We start from the raw sequence: 20,663 nt of genomic DNA, 5'->3' as shown, positions 1-20,663 counted from the left end.
GTGAAAGTCTACCAATGCACATGCGTTAGTGCCGTGTTTGAAAAGAAGCTATCAAATGTGTGGATCCAGCTTTTGGCGTTGGCAGGATCTATCACGTGACTGGATGCGGTCGTCTGGTAGACACAGCTGATTGGTCGGGACGTCAGAGTCACTCGACCAATGGTGTGAAAGTTCAACGGTAAGGGTGAGAGTTCAGGCTGGAGCCTGAACGAGGAGCAGTCGGTAGTGAAGAGTGTTCGGCTTGGATGTCCCCGGAGTTTAGTTGAGTGGAAGCCGCGGCTGGATGGAGACTGCTCGGGTTTGAGGCTGATAGTGTGAATTCCACCCTTCCGGGTAACCGTCATGACGGCGAACGAGGACCAGACGGTGAGCATGGCTGGGCTCTGGCCATCACACTGGGCCGGAGAGTGGAGCCTGTGGATCAATGGGTTTTCTCCTGTGGGGCTGGAGGCAGAAAGTGACGGTTCAGAGAGCGGCTGGTGGCAGCCCGTGTGGCAGAAACTCAACGGTTCTCTCTTGCCTTGCAGTAGCTCTACTGGTGCTAGCAGTCCCCCACTTCTCTCAAGTGGCTTACACAGTGAATGTCAACAGTCTGTTTAACCATTAAAAGCATCTCAGTTGATCTGATCAGATGTGGAAAACCACTTCTGATTCTTTTTCTCCCCATCCCATAGCAGCCATCTTAGCAAAGAAGTATGGCAATTCAAACTCAACTAAGACAATTCTTCCAAGTCAAGAAATGTTATCAGAGGGCATATGTGCGATTAAAGGCTTAGCTCCTCATATGGAAATGTTTTTCGGGTTGGAGGAAGGTTTGTAGTGGAGTTCCCCAGGGGTCAGTGTTCGAACCCTTGCTTTTCCTGCTATATATTAATGACCTAGACCTTGGTGTACAGGGCGCAATTTCAAAGTTTGTAGATGATACGAAACTTGGAAATATTGTGAACTGTGAGGAGGATAGTGTAGAACTGCAAAAGGGCATAAACAAGGTGGTGGAATGGGTGGATAGGTGGTAGATGAAGTTCAATGCAGAGAAATGTGAAGTGATTCAATATTGTAGGAAGAACATGGAGAGACAATATAAAATAAAGGGGGTGCAGAAGTAGAAGGAACTGGGTGTATATGTGCATAAGTCATTGAAGGTGGCAGCACAGGTTGAGTGTGGTTAATAAAGCATATAGTATCTTGGGCTTTATTAATAGGGGCATAGAGTACAAGAGCAGGGAGCCTGTATTGAACTTGTATAAGACACTAGTTCAGCCTCACCTGGAGTACTGCGTCCAGTTCTGGGTGCCACATTTAGGAAAGATGTGAAGGCATTGGAGAGAGTATAGAAAATATTCATGAGAATGGTTCCAGTGATGAGGAACTTCAGTTATGAAGATAGATTGGAGAAGTTAGGCCTGTTTTCCTTGGAGAAGAGGTATTCAAAATCATGAAGGGTCTGGACAGACTGGATAGGGAGAAACTGTTCCCAGTTGTGAAAGGATCGAGAATGAGAGGACACATTTAAAGTAAAGGGTAAGAGAAGCAAAAGCGATATGAGGAAAAACTTTCACGCAGTGTGAGTGGCTAAGGTCTGGAATATGCTGTCTGAGTGTATGGTTCAAGTGAAGTATTCAAAAGGGAATTAGCCTTTTATATGAAAAGGAAGAACGTGCAGGGTTACGTAGAGAAGGTGGGGGAATGGCACTGAGTGAATTGCTCTTTCGGAGAGCCAGTGTGAACACTAAGAGGCCGCCCAAATGGCCACCTTCTGTGCTATAACAATTCTGTGATTCACTAGCTTTATTGGGGGCTACTGAGGGTGGGTGGGGATAGAGGAGGAGTTCGGCGCTAGGTAAACATTTGGGACCCCAAAGCAATGTTGTTTACTAATGGTGCATCTGCCAGGAGTGGGAATGATATGACTTTCTTCTCACCATGCAAGAGCTTGTGGAACTCTCTTCCCTGGAGAGCAATGGAGGCAAGGTCATTGAATGTTTTTAAGGAAGAGGTAGACAGATTCTTGACAGACATGGTAGTCAAAGGATATTGGAGGTAGATAGGAAAGTAGAGTTGTATGCACAAACAGATCTGTCATGATCTTATAGAATGGCGGAGCAGGTTCCAGGGGCCGAATAGCCTACTGTTTGTTCGTATGAGATTTAATAGATGTGTATAAGATACAAGACAGGCTTAGATAAGTTAGACAAGGAAAAACTGTTCACAAGAACAAATAGTACAGGGACCAGGGGACACAGATGAAAAGTTTTTGGGCAAAAGATGCAGGGGCAATATGAGGCAGCATATTTTTAATGCAGCGGGTGGTAATGACCTGGAACTCGCTGCCTCCCAAGGATGGTGGAAGCTGAGACGATCAATGACTTCAAGAGAAAGTTCAATGGCCACCTGAGAGAAATAAACTTGCAGGGCTACGGGGATCGAGTCGGGCAGTGGGACTAACTGCATAACTTCCATGGAGAGCCGACATGGACTCAATGGGCCAATGGCCTCATTCTGTGCCATAAATGATTCTGAAAGTGATTGCCCTTGATGTCAAGACAGCATTTCACTGAGTGTGGCCTCAAGGAGCCCTAACCAAATTGAAGTCAATGGGAATCAGGGAAAACTGTTCACTGGTTGAAGTCATACCTAGCACAACAGAAGATGGTTGTGGTTATTAGAGGCCAATCATCTCAGCCCCAGGACATTGCTGCAGGAGTTTCTCAGCATAGTGTCCTAGGCCCAACCATCCTCAGCTGCTTCATCAAATGGCTTTCTGTCCATCATAAGTGGGGATGCTCGCTGATGACTGGTACTGAACATCATGCATTCACAACTCCTCAGATACTGAAGCAGTCCATGTCCATATACAGCAAGACCTGAACAACATACAGGCTTGGGCTGATAAGTGGCAAGTAATATTTGAGCCACACAGGCACCAGGCAATGACCATCTCAATCAAAAGAAAATCTAACCATCTTTCCTTCACATTCAACGGCATTACCATTGCAAATGGGGTTATCATTGACCAGAAACTGAACAGGAGCAACCATATAAATGCCGTGGCTACAAGGACAGGTCAGAGGCTGGGAATTCTATGGCGAATAACCCACCTCCTGACTCCCCAAAGCCTATCCATCTGCAAGGCACAAGTCGGGAGTGTGATGGAATACTCTCCACTTGCCTGGATGAGTGCAGCTCCAACAACACTCGGGAAGCTCAACACCATCCAGGACAAAGCAGCCCCCTTGATCAGCACTCCACTTACCACCTTCAACATTAACTCCCTTCACCACCAACGGACAGTGGCAGCAGTGTGTACCATATACACGATGCTCTGCAGCAACTCACCACGCCTCCTTTGATAACATCTTCCAAACCTGGGAACTCTTCCACCTAGAAGGGCAAGGACAGCACCATCTGAAAGTTTCTCTCCAAGTCACGCACCATCCTGACTTGGAAATATATCACTGTTCCTTCACTGTCGCTGGATCAAGATCCTGGAATTCCCTCCCTGACACCATTTTGGGTGTAACTGCATCAGATGGGGTGCTGCGGTTCAAGAAGGCAGCTCATCACCACCTTCTCAAGGGCAATTTGGGATGGGCAACAAATGCTGTCCTTGCCAGTGATGCCCACATCCCATGAAACTAATATATTTTAAAAAATAGTATGGAACAGAGAAGCGGAAGAATTGGGGAAGACGTGTTGTACATTTTCAGGCAGTAACTTGTCCCTTGGTTCTTACTAAGTTTCAGTAGGAACGCTGTTCCTGAGACTTGAGAATTGGAGTTTGAAATGAAATAGAGTAAATTTGTCCCATCAAATGCTCCACTCAGGGTCCATCTTTGATTATTATTGTATGAGTGGAAATGCATTGCTGTTCCTCCTTTGTCGCTGAGTCCAAATCCTGGAACCCCCTACCCAACAGCACTGTGGAAGTACCTTCACCACACACACTGCAGCAATGCAAAAAAGGAGCTCACTACCACTTTCTTAAGGGCGATTTGGGATGGGTAATAATGCTGACCTTGCCAGCAATGCAAAATCAAATTGGGCTTCTATGGCAAAACTCTCATAGGCTTCCAAAAGTTGAAAACAATCAAAAATTAGTTGGATCACATGAACATTGAGTTCATTTAACTCCTGTTTGATTTTCTGTATTATCCTTGAACTATTCCTGAAGCAGATACTGAAGCAGTCTGTAGAAATGCAGCAAGACCTGGACAATATCCAGGCTTGGGCTGATAAGTGACAAGTAACATTCGCGCCACACAAGTGCCAGGCAATGACCATCTCCAACAAGAGAGAATCTAACCTGCTCCCCTTGACATTCAACGGCATTACCATCGCTGAATCCCCCACTATCAACATCCTAGGGGCTACCATTGACCAGAAACTGAACTGGAGTAGCCATATCAATACTGTGGCTACAAGAGCAGGTCTGAGGCTAGGAATCCTGAGGTGAGTAACTCACCTCCTGACTCCCCAAAGCCTGTTCACCATCTACAAAGCACAAGTCAGGAGTGTGATGGAATACTCTCCACTTGACTGGATGGGTGCAGCTCCAACAACACTCAAAGAAGCTCGACACCGTCCAGGACAAAGCAGCAGGCTTGATTGGCACCCCATCTACAAACATTCACTCCCTCCACCACTGACGCATAGTGGCAGCAGTGTGTTACATCTACAAGATGCACTGCAGAAATGCACCAAGGCTCCTTCGACAGCATCTTCCAAACCTGCGACCTCTACCAACTAGAAGGTCAAGGGCAACAAATACATGGGAACACCACCACCTGCAAGTTCCCCTCCAAGTCACACACCATCCTGACTTGGAACGATATCGCCATTCCTTCGCTGTCGCTGGGTCAAAATCCTGGAACTCCCTTCCTAACAGCACTGTGGGTATACCTACCCCAAATGGACTGCAGTGGTTCAAGAAGGCAGCTTATCACCACCTTCTCAAGGGCAGTTAGTGATGGGCAATAAATGCTGGCCTGGCCAGCGACGCCCACATCCCTGAATGAATATTAAAAAAAAAAGTGAAGAACCCATAAAACCATGAGCGATTTCCTCTACTGCTCCACATCTAAGAAACATGACCAAAGCAAAACATAGATGCTGGAAATCTGAAATAAAAACAGGAAATGCTGGAAATACTCAGCTGGTCATGCAGCATATGTTTAGAGAGAAACAGATCTAATATTTCAAGTCATTAACATTTCATCAGAACTTATCTTGCTTGTTCCAGTGTTCTTTAAATGCCGATCAAATGTCATCTGAATCATCTAATCAGGGTATATGATAAAGGTGTCAAAAGATCATGTTAAAAAGTAAAATACTTACTCTCTGCCTTCATAATGTTATCAGTTTTGCTTTTTTTTTTCAGATGGAGCTTGAAGCTCTACGCTCCATTTATGAAGGAGATGAATGTTTTAAGGAACTCAGTCCAGCATCTTTTCAATATAGGGTCAGTTACAATAAGTCATTTGGTACAAGTGCAGTTGGTAACTTGAGTTTGCATTGATTGTAAGTTAACGTTCTTGCTGATTCTTTTCGACTATTAATCCTGCACTTCAGAGTATTATACCATAGGAATCTATGTGAATGATGTAGATGCATTAGAGAGTGACTTCTTTCCCGATAGCATCCACGTGTGCAATAGTGGTCTGAATTATAGGAAATCAAAATGCACAATATAAATCATGTATATTGTACAATCAGATTGACCTTGAAATCAGATTGTGATTGAAGCAAGAGGAAGATTCGGCTAAGTCTTAGATGTGTTGTGCAGTTCTATTGTAGTATTGTGTCTCAAAATCTGTAATTTGTTTTTCAAAAATTTGGTGTAACTGTTTTGAGACACACTGGGGATCATAGAGTTATAATGGGCCCAGAAGGAGGCCATGTGGCATAGCGAGTCTATGCCGGCTCTCTAGAGCAATGCAGTCAGTCCCACTCCCCAGCTCGATCCCTGTAGCCCTGTAAATTTATTTCCCTTAAGTGCCCTTCCAATTTCCTTTTTGAAATCATTCATGGTCTCCGCTTCTACCCATCTTCAGGCAGCGAGTTCCAGGCCATTTACCACTGTGCTTAAAAAAAAAAAAATTGTTCTTCCTCACATTCCTGCTGGATCTCATGCCCAAAAGCTTAAATCTATGTCCCCGAGTCCTTGTACCATCAGCTAATGGGAACAGCTTTTCTTTGTCTACTCAGGGGTGTCCAACCTTTATGCATGAGAGGCCACATTACAATTTTTGTCCTACATAGGATGCTAGTGAGCAAATTGCAGAAAGATAAAGGCATTAAAAATAGGGCATAATGGGTTAAAAAAATTACCAGCCTTTTTTTCCCCCCAACAATTCCTCCCATCACCCACCATGCACCAGGAGTGGAAACACACTGCTGTTCGGTGCAGCCCCGCATTCTGAATCATGCATCACTTTTCTCCGCCAACACCGCCCCTGTCGCTGCATGCTCACGCACCCCCCCCCCACAACTGACAGCGGCCGCCTCCCCGCACTTCTATTTGACGAAGGTCCACTTGCAAGCAAACTGTCCATGCTTTTTGCTTTTGATGTGTGATTGACCTGGAAGCTCACCAAAGTGTCATTCCACCCCACTGCCGGACCCCCGCCCCCCCTTACTGTCACTAGCTGCAGGAAGCGAAGACTAGTGACTGCTCAGCTGCAGGCCAAGCTGCACCAACTCTCTGCTCACTTACTGCTAACAACTGGGGAGCACAAATGGAACAAAATCAATCTTGCCTCTTTCTGTTCACAAGTTATGAAAGGTTGGCAGGCACTATGTTGGACAACCCTGGTGTCTACCTTATCTAAAACTGTTATCATCTTGTACACCTTTATCAAATCTCCCCTCCTTCTCCTTGCAGCAAAGGAGATTAAACCCAACTTCTCCAACCTAACCTTGTAGCTAAAATCCCTCATCCCTGGAACCATTCTGGTAAATCTCCTCTGCACCCTCTCAAGGACCCACACAACCTTTCTAAAGTATGGTGACCGGGATTGGACGCAATACTCCAGTTGTGGCCTAACCAGAGCTTTATAAATGTTCAGCATAACTTCCCTGCTTTTGTACTCAATACCTCTATTTATGAAGCCCATATGCTTTGCTAACTGCTTTCGCAATATGTTCTGTCACCTTCCAAGATCTATGCATAAGAACCATGGGGTCCCTCTATCCCTGTACACTCTTGACAACTGTACCATTTAGTCTGTACTGCCTCTCCCTGTCCCTTTTGCCAAAATGCATCACCTCACACTTCTCTATTAAATTCCATATTCCACTTGTCTACCTATTCTGGTAGCCTATCTATATCCTGCTGCAGTTGATTGGTATCATCCTCACTGTCTGCCACACCTCTAGGTTTGGTATCATGAGCAAATTTTGAAATTTTACTCTGTGTATTCCAATATTGAAGTCATTTATGTTTATCAAAAAAATCTGTGGTCCTAGCACTAAACCTTGGGGAACACCATTGTCTTCTATCGTCCAAAAAAAAACCATCTACCACGACTCGCTGTTTTCTGTCCTTAAGCCTTTTTTTATCCAAGCTGACACTAGCCCTCCTATTCCATGAGTTTCAATCTTGTCAGCCAGCCTTTTATGTAGTACTTTGTCAAATGCTTTCTTAAAATTCATATAGACAGCATCCATTGCATTCCCTTCATTCACCTTCTCTATGACTTTATCAAAAAATCAATTAGATTAGTCTAGCACAATGTGCCTTTTACGAATCGGTGCTGGTTCTCCCTAGTTAACTCAAATTAACTCAAATCTCTCCAAGCGGCTGTTGATTATTTTTTTCCCTGATTATTGCTTCTAAAACCTTACTCACCACTGATGTTAACCTGACCAGCCTATAGTTACTAAGAATGTCCTTACACTCTTTCTTGAATAAGGGTGTCACATTTGCCACTCTCCAATCCTCTGGCATTTCTTCCATATCTCGGGAAGATTGGATGATAATAGCAAGCCCTTCCACTATCTCCACTCCCACTTCCTTTACCTGGGAAGCAGACCATCCAGACCAGATGACTTATCCACTCTTAACATAGCTAGCCTTTCCAGTATATCCTGCCTATTAATTTTCACTTCATTCATTAGCACTACCATCTCTGCTTCTATCAATATTTTGTCAGCATCCTCTTGCTTAGTAAACACTGATACAAAGTACTCATTAAGTATTGTAGCCTTGCCCTGCACCTCTAAGCCTATATTACCCTCTTTGCCCCTAATAGGCTGCACCCCATCTCTAACTACCCATTATAATAAAAGCAAAATACTGCAGGTGCTGGAAATCTGAAATAAAAACAAGAAATGCTGGAAATACTCAGCAGGTCTGGCAGCATCTGTGGAGAGAGAAGCAGAGTTAACTTTTCAGGTCAGTTCTGAAGAAGGGTCACTGACCTGAAACGTTACCTCTGCCTCTCTCTCCACAGATGCTGCCAGACCTGCTGAGTATTTCCAGCATTTCTTGTTTTTATTTCTAACTACCCATTGCTATTTACATGCTGGTAGAAAATTTATGAGTTCCCTTTTATGTTAATTGCCATTCAATTCTCATTTTCTCTTTGCCAGACCTTTTATTCACTTCCCCTCTCAACGTATTGAAAAAAGGAAGGTGGGGTGGCATTACTCATCTGGCAGATGATAATGCTTTTGGGGGGAGTATTCTATAGGGAGTGAGAGAGCGAGAGAACCCTTACCCGGTTCTTTCTTGAAGAATTCACCTGACCTGCATCATATGCACTTTTTTTTTTGTTTCATCATATTCTCTACCTCCCTCGTCATCCAAGGAGCCCTGCTTTTGGTTCCCTCTCCTTTTGCCCTTGTTGGAATGTACCTGGCCTGTACCTGAAACGTCTCCTTAAAGTTCACCCCTTGTTCCATTATAGTTTTTCCTATCAATCTTTGGTTCCATTTTACCCTGACTAGATCCCCTCTATCCCATTGAAGTTGGCCCTCTTCCGGTTTACATGTTCTACTTTAGATTGTTCCTTGCCGTTCTCAATTGCTAATCTAAACCTTATGGTACAATGATTACTCCCACCCAACTGTTCCCCCACAGACATTTGGTCCACTTCGCCTGCCTCATTTCCCCAGCACCAGAGCCAGCAATGTCTCCTTCTTAGTTGGACTGAAAACATACTGGTCAAAGAAGTTCTCCTGAACACATTTCAGAAATTCCTCCCCCTCCTTTCCCTGTACTCTAACATTTTCCCGCTCAATATTTGGGTAATTGAAGTCCCCCAGTATAACCGCTCTATAGTTCTTGCACATCTGTGTGATTTCCCTGCAGATTTGCTTCTCCTGCTCTCTCACTCCCTATAGAATACCCCACCAATAGCATGACCATCTGCCAGATCAGTAATGCCACCGCACATCCCTTTTTTCCTATCTTTTCTGAACATTTTGTATCTTTGAATAGTAAGCACCCAATTCTCACCATTTTTCAGCCTCGTTTCCGTTATTGCCATGACACCATATACCCATCAATTTGAATGTTACCACTGGGGGCGAGGTGAACCATGTGAGGCGGATTGCTCACATATATTTTAGAACCCGCACAATTTTCATTCAGCTGTGCATTGAAAATTGGTTGGGTAGGTTCTACAACATGTGGGTGATCTGTTGCACCAGGTTTACCCTCCGCCACCAGCAACAATGTTCAAATTGATGGGAATATGGTGTAGTGGCAATAATGGTGAGATCTGGGTGAAATTCCACCCACCCTCCCTCACTTCCCCACCCCCCATTGTTTCCTTCAGGGAAGCCAGATACAACCTTTTGGCCTAAAGAGTAATGATAGTTGTATAATAAATGACTGGAGGTAATTGTTGAATGTTTGTTTGAAGGAGGTATATCCAATGCATTCAGTATTTACCAATAAAGTATGTTGTTTCATAAATTGCTAAATCTTGTATTTGGAATGTCTTAACTTCTCTGCCAATATTGCATTTGACCTTTCTATTTGTTTTTTCTTTTAGGTAGGTAACCTTGGCGACCCTAAAGCCTTCCTGCTAGAAATTTCATGGCCTGAAATGTATCCAGAACTGCCCCCAAACATTTCATTGAATGCATTCTTCAACAATAACATGTAAGAGTTCTAATCCTATTTAGCAGAGAATGCTGGATAATTTTATATCCTCCTTGCAATTTTAAAGGGATCTGTAATTAATTGGTTTGTGAATTAAAATCTAGCTGTAATCTTTGAATACAAGTGCACTGTATTTAAGATTTCTTTACTTAAAATAAGCGCATACACACACCTCCTGGGAAGAGATCTAGAGCTCTCCTTCAGTTTGCTTCAGCGTAAATTCATAATATTATCACCAATGTGACAGTCTATCTGACTGCCAGCCTATTTCTGATGTGCTATATGACTATCCCAGCAAGGTGTCTGAGAGCCAGCCTATAAAAGAAAGCTTAGGCAGAGAAGTTAATAGAAAGTAGGTTAGGACGGCTAACAAAAAATCCTTTATTAAATAACATAATTCCCACACATTTACCCCATGTACATTGTGGCATAAACAAACAGTTGGCCATAAAATTTTGATTACCAATTTTGGTTTTCTTCCCCTTTCCCAACCCAGACAAAAGAAAGACTTTGCTTCCCTAGCTCATTCCGTTATTAATGACCCATGTTCAGCCTAATACTTTGGGTAGCTTTTACCAAGGTTGGAAAGTTCCAATAGCTTCGTAAAGAACTGGCACAATGTATTAAATCATTCTTCAGTAAAAATTATGACTAAAATTTTAGCCATGTTTCGTTCCCAATTTGATAAATCATCTGGTTATGTCTTATATTGATATACATTTTATGTGCTCTTCAGTTCTTCTTCAGTAAAGCAGAATATAATAGCCAAGCTGCATGAACAGGTTGAAGCAAACCTAGGGACTGCCATGGTGTACACACTGTTTGAATGGGCTAAAGAAAACCAAGAGCAGCTTATGGAAAACCATCACCCAGTAATTGGAGCTGTGGTAAGTCTGATATTAAAGAATGCTCGAACTTTAAGAAGCGCTTAATTCCTGACGGTGTTCTGTTTCTACGAAAATGCTGCATTATGGATTTAATCATTTAAAATGTGACTATTCAGTTGCAGTATAAGGAACTTATTGTGCATTCATGTTTATAGTAGAATTGATACTGAAATTTAATTTGTGAAATACCTTCAAGATTTTTAAACCTTTTTGAATCTTGTATGTGGTCATTTTGTTGGTCTCCTCTTCCAGGACCAAGTTGAAACCAAACTAGCTGGCGTTTTAACATGAACAAACAAACTTGCATTTATATAGCGTCTTTCACAACCTTGGAGTGCCCCAAAGCACTTCACAGCTGGTGAAATAATTTAGAAGTGGAGTCACTGTTGTAACTTGGGAAACAGCACCCAATTTGCACATAGCAAAATCCCGTAAACAATGAGGTAAACTATATGATCTGTTTTTAGGGGTGTTGATTGAGGGATAAATATTAGGCAGGAACAGAACTCCCTTGCTCTTTTTTTTTTTAAAGTGCTGCGGTGTTTTTTGTTAATCATTTAAACTAATGATTGATATTTAGTCAGCCATTTCCAGAGATAAGATACTGCCTTGCTTTTAGTATAAAGGAACTATTCTTGTAGCCATACACGCTTGTTACAGAAGAGGATGAAAATGATTAGTATAAAAATGTATATTCTTTGGGATTTCCTACAGACCATATCAATGACTGAAAATACTGTAACATCTAATACTACTGTGGCTAAGAAAAAAGAAAAAAAAGAACAGCTGTCAAAATCCCAAAAGAAGAAGTTGGCTGATAAGACAGGTTTGGAATATTGCTATGAAGAATTAAATTAGTAATTGTTGTGTACATACAAATGAATGAAGCTTAGTCTGCGTTGCATCAGGACTGAGATGAGGAGAAATTTCTTCACCCAGAGAGTGGTGAGCATGTGGAATTCGCTACCACAGAAAGCAGTTGAGGCCAAAACATTGTATGTTTTCAAGAAAGAGTTAGATATAGCTCTTGGGTCTAATGGATCAAAGGGTATGGGGCAAAGGCGGGAAAGCCTACTCTTGCACCTATTTTCTATGTTTCTATGCATCCTTTTTCAAAGAAACATAGAAAATAGGAGCAGCAGTAGGCCCTTCGAGCCTGCTCCGGCATTCATTGTGATCATGGCTGATCATCCAACTCAGTAACCTGTTCCCACTTTCTCCCCATACCTTTTGATCCATTAGACCCAAGAGCTATATCTAACTCCTTCTTGAAAACATACAATGTTTTGACCTCAACTGCTTTCTGTGGTAGCGAATTCCACAGGCTCACCACTCTCTGGGTGAAGAAATTTCTCCTCACCTCAGTCCTGGAAGGTTTACCCTGTATCCTTAGACAATGACCCCTGGTTCTGGACTCCCCCACCATCGGGAACATCTGCATCTACCCTGTCAAGTCCTGTTAGAATTTTATAGGTTTCTATGAGCTCTCCCCTCACTCTTCTGAACTCCAGCGAATGTAATCCTAACCGACCTAATCTCTCCTCATACGTCAGTCCCGCCATCCCAGGAATCAGTCTGTTTTACCGCCTGTAGGACCTGCATGCTTACCTTCAGTGACTGGTGTACGAGAACACCCAGGTCTCGCTGCATATTCTCCTCTCTGTTTATTGCTGTTCAGATAATCTGCCTTCCTGTTTTTGCTACCAAAGTGGATAACCTCACATTTATCCACATTATACTGCATCTGCCATGCATTAGCCCACTCACTCAACTTGTCCAAATCACCCTGAAGCCTCTCTGCATCCTCCTCGCAACTCACCCTCCCACCCAGTTTTGTGTCATCTGCAAATTTGGAGATATTACATTTAGTTCCCTCATCTAAATCATTAATATATATTGTGAATCGCTGGGGTCCTAGCACTGATCCCTGTGGTACCCCACTAGTCACTGCCTGCCATTCGGAAAAAGAGCCATTTATCCCTACTCTTTGTTTCCTGTCTGCCAACCAATTTTCTATCCATCGCAATACACTACCCCCCAATCCCATGCGCTTTAATTTTACACGCTAATCTCTTATGTGGGACTTTGTCAAAAGCCTTCTGAAAGTCCAAATAAACCACATCCACTGGCTCCCCTTCATCAACTCTACTAGTTACATCCTCTAAGAATTCTAGTAGATTTGTCAAGCATGATTTCCCTTTCATAAATCCATGCTGACTCTGCCCTATTCTACCACTATTGTCTAAGTGCTCTGCTATAAAATCTTTGATAATGGACTCTAGAATTTTCCCCACTACTGTCTTCAGGCTGACTGGTCTATAATTCCCTGCTTTCTCTCTACCTCCCTTTTTAAATAGTGGGGTTACATTAGTTACCTTTTGTAGCTACATTTTCACTTTCTCTGCAATGGTGGGGAGAAGATGTTTTAATATTCTGATTATCCAATGCACCATATCTCCACACTTACTTGTCACAAGTTAATAATTGGAACACAAATCACCCTTCCTATTACAAATTTATGTCTGCCAGATATCTGCTTGGGTTTAGCGGTGACTGCTTCTCCCTTACATTAGGGGTTCTCAACTTTTTTACATCTGAACTGCTCCTATTCCCTTGTAAAATATCCACAGGCACCCTGTAACACGACAAAGTTTTTTATTCTGTTTTTTTTTTTTAAAAAGTTGTACAATTAAACGTAAATATGTTTTTTTTATTCATTCATGGGATGTGGGCATCACTGGCTATGCCAGCATTTATTGCCCCTCCCTAATTGCCCTTGAGAAGGTGATGGTGAGCTGCCTTCTTGAACTGCTGCAGTCCATGTGGGGTAGGTAGACCCACAGTGCTGTTAGGAAGGGAGTTCCAGGATTTTGACCCAGCGACAGTGAAGGAACAGCGATATAGTTCCAGGTACTGCCTGTGTGGAGTTTGCAAGTTCTCCCTGTGTCTGCGTGGGTTTTCTCCGGGTGCTCCGGTTTCCTCCCACAAGCCAAAAGACTTGCAGGTTGATAGGTAAATTGGCCATTATAAAAAATTGTCACTAGTATAGGTATGTGGTAGGGAAATATAGGGACAGGTGGGGATGTTTGGTAGGAATATGGGATTAGTGTAGGATTAGTATAAATGGGTGGTTGATGTTCGGCACAGACTCGGTGGGCCGAAGGGCCTGTTTCAGTGCTGTATCTCTAATCTAATCTAATCAGTTCCAAGTCAGGATGGTGTGTGACTTGGACGGGAACTTGCAGGTGGTGATGTTCCCACACATGTGCTGCTCTTGTCCTTCGAGGTGGTAGAGGTCGCGGGTTTGGAAGGTGCTGTCTAAGGAGCCTTGGTGCGCTGCTGCAATGCATCTTGTAGGTGGTACACACTGCTGCCACTGTGCGTCGGTGGTGCAGGGAGTGAATGTTTGTGCATGTTGTGCCAGTCAAGCGGTCTGCTTTGTTCTGGATGGTGTCGCGCTTCTTGAGTGTTGTTGGAGCTGCACCCATCCAGGCAAGTGGAGAGTATTCCATAACACTCCTGACTTGTGCCTTGTAGATAGTGGACAGGTTTTGGGGAGTCATTATTTGCCCATCCCTATACACCTGAGTGACATGCTACACTATTTCAGAGGCAGTTAAGAGTCAAATACATTTGCTGTTGTTCTGGAGTTGCATACAGGCCGGACAGGTAAGGATAGCAAATCATCTTCCCTAAAGGACATTAGTGAAGCAGATGGGTTTTTACCACTATTCTGTAATTTCATGGTCACTTTTTTAACCCCTGATTTATTTAAATAATGGAATTTAAATCCCTTAGCTGCCATGGTGGGAACATTAGTCCAGTAACAAAACCACAATGCAACATGTTGCTGCTTAATTTTCCCTTTTTTTAAAAAAAGTCTCTTGCACTCTCGCGCTCAGCCCCCACAGAGATCACAAAGTTTCCAGCAACAAGGTGTGAAACGTCCCCCTGAATAGTTGGACATGATTTAATGATTTGCCCTTTGTTTGGATCTCTGAGAAATAACTTTCCATCCATTGTAATTGCCTTTTTCTACCAAACCTGTCACTACGCTCTAGAGTTGAATTTGTGTGGCTGTGTTTGGGAAGGAGAATTGGACCTTGGTCTCCACTCAGTCATTTATGGCATAGAAGGAGGCCATTCGGTCCATCAGGTCCATGCCAGCTCTATGCGGAGCTATCCAGTAAGTCCCGCTCCCCCGCATGATCCCCATAGCCCTGCAAGTTTATTTCCTTCAGGTGCCCATCCAATTTCCTTTTGAAATCATTGATTGTCTCCACTTCCACCACCCTTGTGGGCAGCAAGTTCCAGGCCAGTACCACTTGCTGCATAAAAAAATTTCTTCCCCACATTCCCTGTGCATCTCTTGCCCAAAACCTTCCATCTGTGTCCCCTAGTCCTTGTACCATTAGTTAATGGGAACAGGTTTTCCTTGTCTAACTTATGTAAGTCTGTCATAATCTTGTACACTTCTATTAAATCACCCTTCAATCTCTTTGTTCCAAGGAGAGCAACCCTAGCTTCTCCAACCTAACATCGTAGCTAAAATCGCCCAACCCAGGAACCATTCTGGTGGAACCATTCGGGTAAATATCCTCTGCGCCCTCTCAAGGACCCTTGCATCCTTCCTAAAGTCTGGTGACCAGAATTGGACGCAATCATCATAGTTAATCCCTGCTGGCAAAGTGGATGTTGGGTGAAGTCAGGATTGGTCTTGGATTTGATGCGTCCACATTCAAATAGCTTACAGACACCCACAGTTGAGAGCTTACATGTAAATCATAGCCAAAAGTTGATTGGAATCCGTGGACCCCTGGGAAGAAATTGGTGTGAAAGAAACTAATGCTCCTCTTTGAATCTTACTCTGAGGACAGTTTTTAGTTCTGCTATTTTTGATTTCTCTATTAGATAACCGAGGGGAATTGCCACGTGGATGGAATTGGGTGGATGTTATTAAGGTATAACTTTGTTTTTTTTCTTAAAGATCAACAATTTGAGTATAATTACCATTTTCACAACTGACAACAGTCTGACTATATTTTAATGTGCAGAAACTTTATTAGATGGTCACAATTGTAGTTATTTTGAAAGATGTAAAGGAAGTACTCTTTCTCAAAAAGGCCAGGGTGTTGGATTTGTAAATTAATTTGAAGCATTTCGATTACTAATGAGTTTTTCCACTTTCTCTCAAATAAAATCTGCTAATGCCTGATGGACGACTTTGATCTGGCATACACAGCATGTAAGTATTTTTTTTTGTTTTAAACTTGGTAATTTGGTTGTGCTAGCTGTTCCAACTGCAGATTTCATAATTGAGCTGACTGTTGGACATAGTGAGTTAACAGTGAATTTTCTATGACTAGGCGATACCCTATTCAGTAAAGTTTTACTTTGTGGTGAAGGCTGGCTAAATTGTCAGTTTGCCTGTGCTCATTTGAAATGAAATTCATCAAAGGTGTGATTTGAGTCACCTCACAACATAGCTCACAGGTGGCAACTCCTTCCCACCTCACCAAAGCTTTCCGGCCCAAGCCTCTATCTCCTTTGTCCTCCAGTCGCACCATGACCTTATTATTTTCTCTTTTACCCCATCCCCTCACTTCCCTTCAACTCCACATCAAGTGACTCTTCAATGGGATGAGAGGGGATCTAGCCAAAGACTAACAGGAAAAGCTGTAAGAGAACTTTAAAGTGATCTTTAAAGAGGAGATGTTTCAGGTACAGGCTAGGTACATTCCAACAAGGACAAAAGGTAAGGGAACCAAAGCCAGGACTCCTTGATTGACAAGGGAGATAGAAAGTATGATGAAGCAAAAAAAAAAGTGTATGATGCATGTGTGGTGAATTCTTCAAGTGAGAACTAAGCCAAATAAAATAAGTTGAGAGGGGAAATGAAGAGGAAAATAAGACTGGCAAAGAGAGAATATGAGAGTAGAATGGCAGTCAACATTAAAGGAATCCCAAAAATCTTCTACCAGGATGTAAATAGTAAGCGGGAAGTAAGAGGTGGGGTAGGGCCTATTGGGGACAAAAAGGTTGATTATATGCTTAGGGAAAGGCTATAATACTTGAGTACTTTTGTATCAGTGTTTACCGAGGAAGAGAATGTTGACAGAATATCAATAAAAGTGGTGATAGAAATAATGGATGCGGTGAAAATTGATGAGGAGCATGTACTGGAATGGCTGGCTGTGCTTAGAGTGGATAATGTTGCCTCGTCCGGTTGGCTTGCATCCCTGGTTGCTAAAGGAAGTGGGAGTGGAGATAGCGGAAGGGCTTGCCATAATCTTCCCATCTTTCCTAGAAATGGGGTAGGTGCCAGAGGATTGGACAGTGGCAAATGTGACGCCCTTATTCAAGAAAGAATGCAAGGACATTCTTATTAACTACAGAACAATCAGTTTATCATCGGTGGTGGGTAAGATTTTAGAAACAATAATCAAGGGGGGAAAAAATCAGCAGGCACTTGGAGAGGTTTGAGTTAATTAAGGAGAATCAGCAAGGATTTGTAAACGGCAGATCGTACTTGACGAATCTAACTAATTGAATTTTTAAATGAAATAATTAAGAAGGTTGAAGGGAAAGCAGTGTACATTGTCTTTATGTATTTTAAGAAAGTGCTTGACAAAGTACCACATAAAAGGTTGGTTAACAAAACTGAGGCTCATGGAATAGGAGGGTCAGTGTCCAGTAGGTTTAAAAAAAATTGGCTTAAGGACAGAAATCAGCGAGTTGTGGTATATGGTTGTTTTTTAGACTGGAGGATGGCAGACAGTGAGGATGATACCATTTGACTACAGCAGGACAAGTGGCACATGGAACTTATTAAAGACAAGTGTGAGGTGATGCATTTTGGCAGAAGGGACAGAGAGATGCAATGTAGACTATAAAAGCTGCAGTTCTAAACAGGACAGAGGGATCTGGGGGTTCATATACATAAATCTTAAAAAGTGGCAGGACAGGACATATTAAGAGAGTAGTTAACAAAACATGTGGCATCTTGGGCTGCATAAATAGAGGTATTGAGTACAAAAGCAGGGAAGTTATGCTGAACTTTTATAAAGTTCTGATTAGGCACAATTAGAGTATTGTGTCCAGTTAAGGTTGTGAGGGTCCTTGAGAGGGTGCAGAGGAGATTTGCCAGAATGGTTCCAGGTATGAGGCACTTTAGCCACAAGTTTGGGTTGGAGAAGCTGGTGGTATTCTCCTTGGAGCAAAGAAGATTGAGGGAAGAATTAATAGGTGTTCAAGATTATGATGGGTTTAGATCAGGCAGACAAAGAAAAGCTGTTTCCATTAGCTGATGGTACAAGGACTCGGGGGACACAGATTTAAGGTTTTGGGCATTTTCCCAGAACTGTTTGAATTCCTCCAATCAGGTTTTCACCCCTGCTACAGTACTGAAACCGCTCTTATCCAAATCACAAATAGCATGCTATGTGACTGAGAAAGGTAAACTTTCCCTCCTTGTCCTTCTCGACTTGTCTGCAACCTTTTGATACAGCTGACCACAACATCCTGCTCCAACACCTCTCCACTGTCATCTGGCTGGGTGGGACTGCTGTCACCTGGTTCCATTCTTATTTATCTAATCATAGCCAGAAAATCACTCGCAATGGCTTCTCTTCCTGCTTCTGCACCATTACCTCTGGTGTTCCCGAAGGATCTATCCTTGGCCCCCTCTTATTTCTCGTCTACATGCTGCCCCTTGGTAACATCATCCGACAACACGGCGTCAGTTTTCACATGTACACTGACGAAGCCCAGCTTTGCCTCACCACCACTTCTCTCAACTCTACCACTGTTGCTAAATTATCAGACTGCTTATCCAACATCCGGTACAAATGAGAAGAAAATTTCCTCCAATTAAATATTGAGACTGAGCCATTGTTTTTGGTGCCTGCTCCAAACTCCATTCTGTAGCTACTGCCTCTCTGGCAACCTTCTCAGATTAAGCCAATCTATTCGCAACTTTGGTGTCACGTTTGACACCGAGATGAGCTTTCACCCTCAGAATGGGATGGATTGGATTGCTGTACAGAGAGCCAGCAGGGACTCTCTGGGCTGAATGGCCTCCTTCTGTGCCGTAATGACACTCTTATTCAATGATTTCTTATCCTTGGTAACTTTGTTTCACCAAAGACCTAGTGACATGCTCCAACCTCTCTGCACTTTTACGCTACTCATTTCATGTAGCTGTATTTCCTATTAAAGTTAGAACAACCAATTTTGGGGGAATGGAAAGGTGGGCTTGCTGATTTTTCGTTTTTAAAAAACAGTCTGAAAATGCATGAAGAAAGTTCAAGGTTAGCAATTTCAAGCTGAAAGTTTTGTGAAAAGGAGGTTGTGACTAGCAAATCTAGTGGCTTACTTTAAAGATAAGTAAATTCAGATTTTTATTTGATGAAAATTGAGTGACATCTAACGAAGTATCAAAAGCAATTTTGGAAACTTATTCACAGGCCTTTATAATGTTGTGGTTTCATTTCCTAATAGCTTTTCTTTTTCTCTTCACCACCCCCCCCCCCCCCCGCCCCCCTCCCCACCTCCCCATTTGCAGTTGAGCAAAACTGGCTGCAAGGATGAAGAGTAACCCAAGTTTGTGGACTGGTGTGAGCCTAGAATGTCAGATTAATTTTGTTGAAACACATACATTTCCTGTGTTTGTGTTGAAAACCTCTTTGGTAAAATTACAGCATCTGTTTGGTATGAAATCATTGTGGGTTTTGTTTTTACTCTACAGATTAGCTGCACACTTCAAAGGCAATCAATGCACTAAATCTGACTTTTCAGTCAGGTCTGTCTATTTACAATGCAAAATAAAAAAAAAAGAATAACTTGAGCTACTACTAAGTTGGACACACATTAACAGATTGCTTTATTGCACATATTTCTAGTGGAGTATACCTCTGTTAAAGTCATATTTTTAATTATAAAGCCATGGCTCAATATTTTCCTGAGCGAGGGTGGTTAATATAGTGACCTATCTGCAATCATGCTAATTATTTTGCTATTTTAACCAGGCAGGTTGGTATTATGGACTGTACCTCTTCTCTTCTCCCCTTTTGATATCCTGTTTTACCATCATGAGATGAACCGGAAATATTTGGGAGTTTAATAAAGCTTTTAATATTTGTTATCACATGGACTCTTTTATTATAAAACAGGAAATCTTTCCCACACATGCATACATGATCAGTGCAGTAAAGGAGAGACCGTGGATGTTATCTACCTAGATTTCAGGATGGTATTTGACACACACCTTCTGGTCTATTGTGTAAAATCCAAGCCCATCACTCAGCTTGAAAAATTATTAAAATGGATTGGCAAATGGTTAGCAGACAACAATAAATAGTAGTGCATGCCCAGGTGTCTGGTTGCCAGCTAATTACTAGTGGAGTGCCACAAGTGTTGGGTCTGCTGTTGTCTCTAATTTTTCTAAATGATTTACAAGAAGGAATTGTGGCCAAAGTGCCAAATTTTAAAACCATGACAAATTGGCAGCAGCAACAAATGATGAATATCAATGTGCACATGTTCAAAAGGTTCTCTACAAGCTTGATCAATGGGCAGAGAAATAACATGCAATTTAATGCATGTGTTAAGAACAGGTAGTTATTTTTTTTGTCTGAACAAATTTTCTCTTGTTTTTCCAACCACCTGCC

General features: G+C 42.5%; 1 protein-coding gene across 1 annotated transcript; it reads left to right on the top strand.

The window, feature by feature from the left end:
* Positions 1-153: 153 nt before the first annotated feature.
* Positions 154-20,140, top strand: rwdd (RWD domain containing 4). The gene is made up of 7 exons (XM_068029364.1): positions 154-366; positions 5,378-5,458; positions 9,999-10,108; positions 10,845-10,995; positions 11,710-11,821; positions 15,907-16,240; positions 19,559-20,140. Exons 1-6 carry the CDS (start codon positions 343-345, stop codon positions 15,960-15,962), a joined length of 534 nt encoding a protein of 177 aa, XP_067885465.1. The 5' UTR covers positions 154-342; the 3' UTR covers positions 15,963-16,240; positions 19,559-20,140.
* The last annotated feature ends 523 nt before the right edge of the window (positions 20,141-20,663 follow it).

This window comes from Heterodontus francisci, chromosome 4, assembly GCF_036365525.1.
Source record: "Heterodontus francisci isolate sHetFra1 chromosome 4, sHetFra1.hap1, whole genome shotgun sequence".
Lineage (NCBI taxonomy): Eukaryota > Metazoa > Chordata > Chondrichthyes > Heterodontiformes > Heterodontidae > Heterodontus > Heterodontus francisci.
The sequence above is the reverse complement of the archived record's forward strand: the minus strand, read 5'-3'. Positions and strand labels throughout refer to the sequence as shown.